General features: G+C 35.7%; 1 protein-coding gene across 1 annotated transcript in view; it reads left to right on the top strand.

The window, feature by feature from the left end:
* The window catches only part of LARS2 (leucyl-tRNA synthetase 2, mitochondrial), a 91,735-nt gene that overhangs the window by 15,333 nt on the left and 62,543 nt on the right, over positions 1-13,859 (top strand). Inside the window, exons 5-6 of the mRNA XM_075055386.1 lie at positions 3,231-3,291; positions 11,118-11,207. Of these exons, the coding sequence (XP_074911487.1) occupies positions 3,231-3,291; positions 11,118-11,207 (151 nt within the window). The remainder of the gene's footprint in view (positions 1-3,230; positions 3,292-11,117; positions 11,208-13,859) is intronic.

Here is a 13,859-nt window from a genome sequence, read left to right as displayed (position 1 = left end):
GTAAAAAGGTATAATATTGGAAGAGTGACAGTTCCCAAACACCCAAATTGGTGAGCAAGAAATAAATCAGACTTTCATTATGGTGAGCTAAATCTTAGTATAGAATACACAGTTGAAAATTATGAACTATGTGGTTAGATTTACTAGCAGTTTTCAGTACCATGGAAAAGAGGAAGAAGATAGTTATTTCATTTGAGACTGGGTCTTGGAAAGTGATAAGCAGCCATTATTGCTGCTGATTTCTGTGAAAATTTTGGGCTTTAGGCCACAGAATTGGGTGTTGTGTTCCCCTAATATTCTTTAAAGTAGAAAGTTACATAAGTAAACGTTAATTTCTATAAATGACTCAGAAACCGATCTTAAGTGAAGCAGTTCGTTGTGCTCTGGATGCAGTAGTCTAGCTGTGGTATCTTTTTGGACTTTGATCCATTTCCTCCTTTGGTAATGCTGTTTCTTTTAAGTTTTTCTCATGCTTCTGGTCCCATGTTGAGATACTTGATACTTTTCCAACTTAAATACGATGGCAACTGATTTCGCTTAGGGAGAAGACATGAGTGCACTACACACAAATTCTGAGTTAGTTATGCTAATTTTTTTTAAATTTCCTCCATGTATGGTTTAGATAAGAATATGCATGAGAACCAGTTACCATCAAGACACAAAAACCTGGTTTTGTTCTTTTGAGAGAGTCTGAAAAATCACTGTGCACAGTGTGTTGTGGGCTATCAGATATATTTTACCGTGGTCAGTAAATGGATGATTTCTGCCTTCCTTCAGTAAGCCTACTGAAGCTCAGCTGTAAAACAGATCTATGTATCTGTTACATCTGAGTGCCTCGTTTTTACCTCAGTTATCTTGATGGAACCTTCAGCAGATAGAGCGTTACTGTGATCCTTGCCTACATGACAAATGAGGCACAGAGAAGTGATGGTTGTTGCTTTGAGATGACGGTGCTGACATTAAGTACTTGCTGACCACAAAAGGGTTAGTGTTCTCCCCTTCTCTCTACTATGTGGTCCCTCCTCACCTATTACACTAGCTTTGGCACTTCTAAGACATTGTGTTGAATTGACTTGGCTTGCCAGCTCAGAAGAAAGCCATTCTGCCATCTGCCTGAGTTGAATTGGCTCAGAAGAAAAGGACAGAGACTGTGCCATAGCAAAGAACTGAAACAGCTCAGCCTGTCTCATCTAAGCAGTTTGTCCAGGTCACATCAAAAAACTTGTGGCAGGGCACAGCCTGAGCCTTATCTTCTGCTACTTTCTGTGCTGTTTCTGTTTTCTTGTAAATAGATCTGTATTGTTCCATACACTTAAAGCAGTTTAGCTAGTAGTTACAAGTACAAGATGTTTTATTCTGGAAGAAAATTTTGCTTTGAAAATTGCCTTAATACTGAAGTGAGTGATTGTCTAGTTTTAAGAGCTAGATAACAATTTTATAACAACAAACTGAAAAAAGTTAGTGCATCACCATTGGGACTGATTATAACAACATCCAAATAGGAAAATTATTTACATACCCAATTGTTTTGTTGATGCTAAGGAAGGGATTTGGTTCATCATACAGGCAGTTTAAATTCTGACCACTGAAGTAATTGCTGTCTCCTGTTTTTCTCTGCTGTCACTGTCCTGAATGTTTCTCATGCTTGCAGCAGGGATGACTGAACTGAACATGATGCTGTGATTATGTGATGTGTTTTAGTCATCCCTGGTGCGGAGACAGGCACCCCTGTAAAAGGGGGCACGCAGTAGGCATTCCAGCTTACTTGTTTCAGGAGTGAGCAACCAAATTTCAGAGCATCCTGATTTTTCTGACAAAGGGATTTAAAATGAACTCCATTTGACTATTACTTCTTATGTTCTCAAAGTTAGGAAAAAAACATAAAACAAGTTGAAGACAGAGTTACTTACACAAAACACACAGAAATTTTTGTTAGTAAGAGTTAGTGTAGTGGCAGAAGCTTTGTGAAAATACACTCAAATTTGAAATTTTTTTTTATTGGTACAGTTCCTTTTGAGTGGGACTTTAATATAAGCAGTACTACTGAAAATATGGTTTGTCCCAGTCTAAGCTGTGAGTCTGTAAGAGGATTTCCTAGTATACCCATACCGGGAAAGGTACCTTACCAGAAAAGGCAGGCTTTTTCTAGTGTAACTGGGGCTCCACGACTGTTAGTAGTGGATACTTGCATTACTCAGTTATTCAGCAGTGCAAGTTTGTTCTGGATCAGAATTAAATGCTTAGTTTCATGACTGTCAGATTAGCCACTGAGGGAGGATGGATGATACTTCATCTGACGTAATGCATTTTAGTAGAAAGTTAAAAGTCCACAAAAAATTTTAAGCAATTTTAAAGTATGTGAATGAATTCACACCAGGTCACTAGTTAATATTGTGTAATTGTGGCTATTTTGGTAAACTGTATTTAGTACCTTTTCAAACTAAAGCTTCGCTGTATATTCTGATGTATCTTATTTTACATTTTTAATATAGTCCATCTGGGGCAAGGTCTAGCCCTACAGTTTTGCAGTTGACTTAAGTTTATCTATAGCTGTGCTGCCACCAGAAGTTTAGGACTTCCTTGTCACCTCCCAGGATATATGTTCCCACCACCTCCTTTGTGTTGGCTCAGCTGTTTTTGTAGCCACCGTATTGGTTTGATCAGCCCGTTGATCAGAGGGAAGCAAGAAAACTTGTGGGGTTGTTTTGGAGAACTTTTCATAGGGCATGTCTTCAGTTGAATGGGTAAGTTGATTCAACTCATCCTATAGCCACATGATCACCAGAGCCAAAGCAAAATACAGCTAGGATAGCATTGCCAGAATAGAGCAGGATTAAACTGATGGTGAAAGTGCGTTCTGCTGCATCGTGAAGGTTTCAGAGGGTCCTTTGGCTCAACTGCAGTAAAGGTAATTAAAAATAATGAGAAGTGATGCTTCAGGAACATTTCCCTCAAACTGCAGTGCCATATTTGCTTTTCAGTTATGCTCAAATCAAGAGAAGCAGAATTGTGGTCTTGTATACACAGCCATTGAAATTGAACCAGAACGCACGAGGAACTTTTAAAATTATTATTTGAGTATTCTGACAGTTCCTTGAGTTTGCTAGTGAGATAATAGTGTCTAGAGGTTAACTAGTGCTTTTGATTTCTCAGAACTTCATAAGCACCTGATTTTTAAATATGATCACATGATAGAAATATTTTAAGTTAACTTTTTTTTTATTTTGCAGTAATATTCAACACATGAGGGAACAGTTTGATGCACTAGGTCTGTCTTTTACATGGGAAAGGGTAAGATTTTCTTTTTTAAGGGGATGCTGCTTTATTTTATTGTATGATGGAACATTGAAAAATATGGAATTTCACCACTTTATTTATGACAATATAGAAGTATTTGAAAGTGACCGGTTTAAGTTATGAAACTGTAAAATTGAGCTTCTCTCAAGCTTCTTATCAGATTTCTCTCACTTTTGACATACTGAGATCATCTGATAATCTCAAGATTTAGGAGAATCTTTCTTTTCTTTAAAGTAATTTCAGTTTTGCATTTGGATTTTTCTCTGCTTTTTCAGCACTTTCAAAGTAGCAATTTTCTGTGTTAGAAATTAGGCAATAGTCTAAATAGATACTTACGAAACAGCATGCCTTTGTGTTAAGGTATATATGTTCTGAGGAGTTATTTTTTCAATGTGTATGTTTTTATAATATACTCAAGGTTTTAAAGCTCATAACTTGAAAAGGTGGTTTGGTTATTTTATTCTAAATTTGAAGTATAAGCCTGCATTTTCATAGGTGTTGCTATCATAACCGTTTTGGAAAAGAGAAATTTATTTAAAACACTAATGCTTGAGAATTAGGTGTTCACTTTAAAAACCTTACCAAACACGACTGGACATAAGCTAATGTCATTTTCAAGATAAAAAAGAAATTAATTTTTGAAGCAATTGTGAGGTTACTGCATTTACCATTGAATCAAAGTCAGCCACTACCTTTATATTCTCAGCAATAACTGTTGCTTACCACCTTAATATGATTTTGAATAGAGTGATGGAGATGCTAATCTTGGATTTTTATAACAGTATTATATATCTGAAAAGGATTAGTTTTCTGGCAGTCTGAGACCTGCCATATGTTTTCTTCAATCTTGAAGGTGAAGTTGTTTATTTGTATGTCTTGAATCAGAAAAACCATATTTCGTCATGTCATATATATGGCAAGATTTTTCAGTGTAAGGCTTTTTAGTAAGATTTAGTTTTCTTGGTAGCCAAAAAGTTGCTCTGAAAAGAAGAGATATGTTGTGGAAGGTTCACTGCACGTGTTCTTGACAATTATTTTCTTATATTTAAAACTGTTGGTATCTCAGAGATTTTCTGCATGTGTAATACAGAGATACTTCAAAACAGTGAAATCATATGTGTAGACTGTATTATGGAACACACAGGAGTTGAATGTTGCAGATTTGCCTTTAAAGAAAATTGAGAAAATTCACCTCTGTATATGGACTTCTGTTTAACCCTTCCGTTCTGAAGAAGAGATGAAGAACCGTCAGTACTGAAGACCATGGCAGGAAGTATAAGTACACAGAGAAAAGACATTCATCATCTCCGTGCCTGTTCGTTGAGGTTTACCTCCACTTTTCTAGTAAATCATGTTTTGGTTAATGACCTTTCAAGTCACTGAATACATGTGGAAAGGGCTTTGATTCTCTACAACTAAGTGCATTTGAACAGTTGTGTAATTGAAATACTTAAAAAGCTCTAGGGGCATACAGTTTGTGTTTTTTGAAAGGTAAGATTTTGAAACAGCTAAAAAGTGTTTCTCAAAACACAATGAATTTTGGAGTTTTCACTCTTTAGCTTATGAGTTAAGTTTTATTTACCTAGAAAGCCTGCCTTATGAACTGGAGTAAGAGTGACCTGAATAGTAACCTTTAGAAAAAGATATGTTTCTTTATTGCAAAAAATGTATCATGCCTGAAAAATATCTGTATTACATGATCTCCCAATGCACAGGTATTTGAGCTAGCCATGAAAGAGCTATCTTTGGAAGCGGAATGGCTAAGTTGTAGCAGAGTATATTTTCCAGGCTGATAAGGCGTGCTTCTCTGCAAGGCTGATTAGGCTGGGCAGAGCATCTTGCTGCCTTAGCTGTACTGCTTCTGGGCTAACTCAAGCATCTTTGCACAGCAATGCACTGTGCTGTGCAGGTACTTATCTTAAAAGTGAGCTCTTTGAGGTAAGGAATATTTTTTAATTATTCTATACTAGTATGGCACTAAATGAGTGGCTTACAAAATACTGTGACAACGCAAACAAACCCACTAGCATTAGTGATGCCTATGAAAAGTGCAAGAAAAACACTTTTTGTAAGGGTTAGTCTAATGAACCAAGACTACTGTATAAAACAGGAATTTGTTTTTAATTTAATTTCATTGGTGTTGCTTAAATGTGCTTCTTCATTGTGCTAGAGCATAGTACTTGGCAAATACATTCTGGAGGGAACCCATTGCCCTACCTTAGATCCCTGTTTCAGCATGCAGTGAATTGCCTTTTTTTACGTGCTAATGTTTTATGTTAACTGTCTCTGTCCTCTGTGGCCAGCTTAGAATATATGCCTAGATGATGTGAAGGAAACTTAAGTAAATTTTACCATTTTAGAAATGTTAAGGGGGAAAAAAAAGTGGGAAAACAATAAAAAGTACATTTTGAATACCTAGTGCATGTAGCTGTGCTGAAGAAGCTGACTGCTTATCAAGTCATGTCTGGTGTTCAAGAAAGTCCTGTCCAGGAATATGAAGACTAGTTGTAGTTTTATTGCTTGGTAAAATTATTATGAACAAATCCCAGTGCATCTGGGATACTAGAAATTTCCTTTTATTTATCTGGGGTTTTTTCATTGTTTTCTCTGTCTTACAAATCAAAATGTAAAAGTAAAATGTTTTAGCAGTCAGTGAAATTAATTAACCAGTAAGGCATTGCAAATAAGGCATTATTAAAAGCTAATTAGATTATTTCAGAAAGCCAGGTTACAAAGACACTTGAAAACTATTCTCCTAAACAGAAAATGTAAGCAAACTAAAAACATAATTAAATGCATGAACTAGCTCTGTAAGTACTTTGCTTTAGAGTAGTTTTGAATACTAATAGTGATCTGATATTTTTTCCCTGAAACAGGTAGGTATTTTAAGTGCCTGAAGTAATAAATGTTACATTTTTAAATCACTTTGAAAATGGTGTGATTTTGGGGAGACATTTAATAAAATAATGAGAGAGAACATTTCTATTCTGAACATTTATGTTTATCAGATCCGGGGTTTAAAAGCTGCAGTTTGAGGATGGAAGAAATGTCTCGGGCATTAAAAACACCTGGAAAATAAAAAAAAAAAACGTCGTGGCTATGTTTTGTTTTTAGGATAACAATAATTTGGGCATTCCTGGTGATCAGATTTCTCCAAAATACCATCTCAAACAGCATAGCAAGCTGCCTGCCACTTCTTTTAAACATGATTTTCAAGGGAATTAGACAATATTATTTTCAAAGATTCATATCATCAGTAACAAGGGATGGAGAGCATATAACATTTTTCCTTTCTTTTGCTCAGGAGTGTCGTCAGACTGAATACATGTTCCCAGTAAGCCATCAGTTCACCACTGTATTATTAATCTGTAACTTTCTGCTAGAAGGTAGCTCATTCTGCCAACATTTTTTAATCCTTTCAATTCATGCATTCCAAGTGATATAATTTTTTGCATAAGAGTAATGTTCCACTTCTGCTCTGTACATTAAAAAAGACGAAATCTTTGGTAGATTTTCTTTGTGCAGATATTTTTCTGTTTAGTTTTGAAGTTGTCATTCTTGTGTACTGCCTGAGCATGCATAAAACTGTAACAGTAGATAGAGCATTACCTATTAAATTTTCTTTTTATCCACATACCACTGATAATCAGTCACCCTACCTGTAATTAAATAAAAAAGGAAACCATTGATACGAGGCTACTTTTTTGCAAGAAAGATATTCGCGCTCTAAAATGTAGACACTGCATGATGTTTGTATTTGTAGCTAATAAAGCATGAAACTAAGGGCCTTTGAAATACAAATATTCAAATTAATTTAGAAATGTACCTTGGTCTGGCTCTAAACCTCTGAAAATCAAATAATTATACTCCCAGATGAGGTGGTACATGGCCTTTAATACCAAAATAGGCAAATAATAAGATTAAAGACTGTTTAATCTTCCCAAATAGATTTTCAAAAAAATCCATTCAGACTTTTTCTCCTTATCACCTTTTTAATAAGTATCAAGTGTAACATGTCTGTCTTCTAGATAGCATAAGACTGTGCTAAAAATAAAATTATTAGTAATAAACTAGGAAATTACTTCTGTCTAGTCTAGTTACATGTTATTCACAAAGCCTGGTGGATCTTACAACAAATAAACACTTTTATGCAGTTGTAAATATTATTTTTATTTAAAATGAAAATAGTCATGAAAGTAGCTTGAAGATGTACCCTTCTTGAAAAACAAACAGAAACCAGTTTTACAATCAGAGCTACATAATGGAAAGTTGTAAGAATGGAGCAGATTTAGAACAAATAACGAATTATAAAACAAGGCATTTGAAAACTAGTTTTTTCTTTTATTAATGACCAAAATCTTCCATCCAGTTTGATTGGGGGGGGGGGGGGGGGGGCGGTTAGGGTTTTTTGTTTACCCAGGATTCTTTACTATTGGTTTTCCCATATTTTTGGTAGCCAGAGGCTTTTTTATCAGATTTTTTTAACAATGAACAGCCCTTTAATCTTAACATGAATCAGTTGCTTCCCAAGTTGCAGTGCTGTCAAATCTAAATTGTAATACTGCTGTTTAGTCTGTAACTGAGAATTTATTTGTAAAAATAAAGAAGATACTAACTCTTCCATCATGTTACTTGTTAGGAACAGATTGCTGTGCTGCGATAAAGGGATTAAGCAAGGTAGTTTTTGGTAAAGGTGAGGGTCTTTCTCTTCTATACCTTGGCAATATCTGCTATTTTTAAAAGCAGACCACTTTTAAAAGTGGTTTGTTTAAATTGTTTTAATTAATTGTTAATCAATGAGTGTCATTCCTATAGGAATAAGGAGCAGTAACAGTAACCAAAGATAAAGATGCGCTTTGGTGACAGTATCAGATATTCTTTTTAACTGGAAAGCTGACAAAAGGAAAAGGGAAAATGGTTGGGGGAAGAGGGAGATGCTGTCCCTCCCATTTCATATTACCTTTGGAAATGCTGGGGTGATGGGTTATCACTAAATCTGTCACAGAGCACTGAATAGCACGTGCAGTGGTCAGCTGAACAGCATTTTTCATATTTGTAAAAGGGTTCTGATTTTTAGCGTATATTTTATCTTTGGAGAAAATATGGTAATATCCTGTTTATGTATATTTAGTGAACTGCTTTATGATACGGGGTTCTATACGTGTGCTAATATACTAGTGCTCAGCTCACAAATGAGAAGCAGAAAGTTATATGTTTTTTGGCAGGGTGGAAGGGCTCCATTGTGCTATTTTGCAAACCGTTTAATAAACCCTTTTTCTGTATTTCTGAGTTAAGTCAGTTCTGTTAATGCACTTCAAATCTTTGTCATACTCATAAAGTATGAATAGGAACGTTAACATTCACCTTAATTCAAGCATGATAGCAGCCTAATGGAAACTTTTTACCAGACATTATTTATTTAATCAAGATCAGTAACTGGAATACATGGAAAATTATTTTTCACTGTAAGTCTTAATGATCTAAATGGTAGGGAAAATAACAAAACACATTTTGAGATTGACACGAGGTTGCTGGCTTGTCATCAGCAGCTCACTTCACTTGGTAGTGATGTGATTTCTCTTTCTTCATTAATTCCAAGTGCTACTGCAAACCTTCATGGTTATAGAGTTAAATGGTGAGCTTGAGTGATTTTTTTGCAGCTCAGTGACCACACAGCAAATTTTTTTCAGTGATACGGTCTGCTACATTTCTTTCTAAAAGTCAGTTTACAACTTGTGAGAGAGCATATACATGGGATTCTGTGCCCAGGGGTTTGTGTAGCTTGTAGCTCAGTCTAAACATGCCTGTTTGGATTGAGAAATGTCATCTCTTTTTGTTTCAGTTGACACACTTCTGCTGTTCAGGACAAATCTCAGTCCATTTTACTATTTTTATTTGACAACTCACTTCTATTGTCTTACCTGTTTGTCTGTTGCTCACATAATCTTATATTTTACCAAAAGGGATTGTCTCTGCTTTTGTGTATCTGATATTCCAGTGATGAAACTCTGTTGCCTGTAGTGGCATCACACTGGCAGAAGAACTGATGTCACTGTGTGGAGAAGCAGGGGAGAAAAAAAGAAAAAAGGATGATTAAATGGATAGTGTTTTAGTTGGAGAGATGGAGACCAGACTTTTATCAAGTGGGTTTTTTTCAGTGCAGAGCACAGGGATTTAATCAAGCGTTTTTCATGGCTAAGTCTTCACATGCTGTGCTGAAAACTTGCCATTAAGTGTCTCTTTCTGATCTTGAAAGCCTCTTTTACACACTTCTGAGGCACAGCTATTCAAAGGTCATATTAATTGTTCAAAGCAACGTTTCAGCACTGGAATATAAAGTTGTAGAAAAAGAATAACATTTTTATGCTAGTGTTTCAGACGTCATTTGAGTAGCAGATGATATTGCTGAAGTCATGTGTAGTGGGAAGCTTAGATGATAGGACAGCCTGGGTGAGACATTTCACATTTGGAGCTATTTCAGGTAGTTGATAACTGTTTGCAAATGGAATAAATTTTGTCGGTGGCTTACTGTCAACCTTGTAACTCTAAAATCAAGAGATGTTCTTGTTGATTTGAAGTTCAGCATAGGAGTCATCTTCCACTTCAATAAGTACAAATGTGGTCAAACAAAGTTTGTAGAAATTTCTTCTTTAAACAAGTGCAAGTTAAACAGGAAAACTTTTGAGGAGGGAAATGGGATCTGTTTATTGTTACATATTTATGATGTAATGAGCACTTAAACACTGAGGTACACAGTTCTTTTCACTTTGACCAAACTTTAAAATATGTGGGTGCAAGCATATGTGTTTCCATTGTGCCTGTGAAACCACTGTGGTTGTGTAGAGAAAATTGGGAGTCTATAGTCATGTAATCCTTTAGTCTTCTTTACATATTAAGATGTTTGTTTGAAACGCGGTTTGTTTTTTTTAAGAACAAACATGTAAAATATGGAACTTTATAAGCAGTTGATAAGTAGGTTGTTTGTTAATTATTAGAGTTCTCTAAAAACTTAGAAAATGTTCGTAAGTTTAAAAAAGCTATCCATTATATTGTTACTTGCTGTTCTCTTAACTCCCATTCCTCCTTCTTATGTTGTCTTTTATTTTTATCTCTATTTCCCTTTTAACAATCCCCCTCATTTGTGACTTCTTTTATGACTCTCATTTTTTCCATACTTTGACCTAGAGCATTCTCCTAACTTGAGCTGGCTTGCCTTTTGAAATGGTTGCTTATTTGACCTTTGATTGTGAGAGATCCTTTGCAAGTCTTTCATCTTGCAGTTTGGAGTCTTTCCCCATATTCCGTCCTGTCTGCCCTAGACGCTCCATCTGATATCAGTGCTGTTCTGCTGTCTTCCTGTACCTACTGCTTCTGCTGTAGGCTCTCCCAGTCTGCTTGCTTCTCTGCAGCCAGCTCCTTGCTGCCTCAGAGGAAAAGGCAACCTGGCTAAGAGGACATCTACTTTTTTTCTAGTTTTGCTCAGTTTCCCTGGTCAGGCAGCTGTGGTCATTTCCATTCATCTTCTGTTCTTATATCTATCAGCATTGATCTTACAAGACTCTTACATTCCATGTTAACAGGGAAACTTTTCTTTGTGCTTCAAACCCACACAAAGCCCATGTTCTCTGGTTTTGTGTACAGGTGAGTATCACTCATTATAAACATTACGCAAATCGGTTTTGTACATAAATACGTACATAAACAAACATTTGTGTTTTCTCTGTGGAGTATATTACACACTCCTGAGTTAATTGTTTAAGTTAAAATGCTGTAGGAAAATACTAAGAATAGCTTTGGGAATTTTTATTTTATTTCTACAGGAAATAACCACTTGCTTACCAGAGTACTACAAATGGACACAATATCTCTTTCTTAAGCTTTTTGAAGCTGGGATAGTGTATCAAAAAGAGGTAGGTGCAAACTTCGACCTTTATACTTTGCAGGTGCACTTGCTCAAGTCACTCATGTCAGTGGCACATTTTTGGATCGTTCATTCACATTCATTAAGTGGATTGTGCTCTCTTGGTTTTAAATCACTGCAAAACAGAATAGATTTTATATATAACTGAATTTTATATGTAACTAAATTTTATATTTAACTAACTAACATGAATAGGTATTGTAGCCAGTCAAATCAGAAATGTTTATTGTCAGTGATTTACATTGAAGTGCAGGATCAGAATATAGCTACTATTAGTTTATTTCATAGCTTTAATATAGAATTTTCTAGATCTTAACTTCCCTCTCATGAAAACATACTAGATAATGTGATCTTTCAGAGTCTCTTCAGCAATGAGATTATTTAACTGTACAACATTACTGTTGTACTATCTCAGAACTGATAGGATTGGATAAGATAATAGGAGATTATGTGCCTAACCGTCCAATTCCTGGACCCTGTTGGTGATCTCTAAAGTATTACAGAAATATTACGTGCTGTATGACTATCACAGCTGTTTATCTGTTAGCAGTACTTTAAGAAATTATTGACCTTACAATATTTCATAAATAACATATATCAGGCTACCTGAAAAGGGAAGGGTTCAGTTAACTTCTTAAGCAGGAGGTGAAACAAGGATGTTAAATGAGCATTCCAAAGAACTCTCTGTATAGCCAAGGCAACGCAGTTCCAAAATACATGAATAGCTGCATGTAAACAAAGCTGCAATTTAGTGAACGTTTCTAACTTAAAATGGAAACTAAGATTTCTTAAATATGCTTTGATGTTTCATCTGTATTCTGTAGAAACCAGGAAACTCCATAGGATATAATTAGGGATGTACTCTAATTATTCTCTGAACCCAGAGAAAGAAGTTGATGGGGAAAGGTTGCATTTGGAATGGCAGGGTGTTACTGAGCTACTTCTATTTTCGTAGGCAAGATGTATTTGGAAATCTTAAATAACAACCAGCAAAAAGATTCAATATTTGATACTTCCTAACATGCTGGATTTAGGGTGGGGTTTTTTTCATGGTTTGTTTTTTTTTTCCTGTAATTATTTTTTGTGTTTGTAATAAAAAATTAACCCCTTAGCTTTGCCATAACAAACTTATTTTTATCTGTAAATTTTTTTGCTTGACAAGTGGCCCCGGGTGAATCTGAAAAGCAAGAGGCTTGCTGCTTCGTTAGAAACAGTGATGACAGACAAAACAAATTTTGCATGCAGGCTCCAAGTAGTGTGGGATCCTGGAGGTGTTTGGGTACCAGTGATTGGATCGACTTCCCTCTTAAGAGTCAAGGATCAGTTTGAGGACTTAAATCAGCATCTGTCAACCTGTAGGGCATGTAATCTCTGGTGGATATGAACCAGTTGCTTTTTGGCAGGAAACAGATGGCAGAGCTAGCCCGTAACCCTGGGTCTTTTCAGTCATATATAGTCAAAGCATGTATTTATCCCACGCTGTCAGCATATCTGTAATATATGTTAGGCAGTACTTTTGCACAGCTTGAAGTCTCCTGTATTACAATTTCATTTTGGGTACAAGGAGATAATTCATAGCCTTACTGTGGCAATAAGAATAATACATGTAGAGTGTTAGCCTGGTTAATGCTCTGTTCAGGAGTATATGTGTCTGGCCAGAAATTACCCTGGCAGGGAGACAGAGAGTGTGCAGGAGCTGCAATTACTGAGAATTAACAATGTCTGTCTGGGTGCCACAGCATCCGTTGAGGGCATCTTTATTCACTGTAGCAAAATCCTCTCTACCTGCAATACTGATCTAGTCAATACGCTGTAGAGGTTATTGACCTGGCTAGATGTGGGTGTCTTTATTGAGGCTGAGATTAATAGCTACCTAGACTCTATTATTTTGATTAGATAGCGGTAGACTGTAATGGAACTATAGACACCAAACCTGGAGACAGATACTTATGCTATAGATACCTGAAGTTAGACAAGATGAATCCTATCTTAAAACCATATGGTCTATATTGGTGTAGTGAGGAGATCTAAACAATTGATGTGCTCTATACACTTTTGCACTGGGCTCTCTTTGTGTAGATGACTTTTAGCAGCTTCCTGGGGCCATAGTTTCAAGAAGGTGCCTGTGTGAGGTACAAGTAGGAACTAAGGATTTAATTTAATATCCAGATTCTGGGTATTAGTCAATAGGCTGAGAGAGATGGAAGGAACAAAATGCAACTTTAAAAATTCACAGACAAGACCTTTCAGCTATGGATTTCTTAAATGCATATTTGCTTGATTTGTTTAGATAAGTCTTCCTGTTACGAATCATGAGAATATGTTACGCTAAATAATTATACTCATATAAATAATTTCAGTTACCTTCTAAAATTTTCATCACAAATTTAATCCAGTATCATCAAAGTAGAAACAGTATTTTTTTCTCAACTTTGAGTCATAGCCAGTTTAATACAAGCATATGCTAATACTGCTTTATGCAACTGGCATTTTATTACTTCTTAATATTATCTGATTTATCTCTCTTAGGTGTTATATTAACTTTGTAGTGGTGTGGGATTTTTTTCAAAACTTTTAATTTATAAAGATCATTACTTTAGAGCCAACTTCATAATGTGTTGTATCATTACTGAAGAAGTTG

The sequence above is a fragment of the Buteo buteo genome, chromosome 2 (genome assembly GCF_964188355.1).
Source record: "Buteo buteo chromosome 2, bButBut1.hap1.1, whole genome shotgun sequence".
Taxonomy (NCBI): Eukaryota; Metazoa; Chordata; class Aves; order Accipitriformes; family Accipitridae; genus Buteo; species Buteo buteo.
This window is presented reverse-complemented; position numbering and strand designations above follow the sequence as displayed.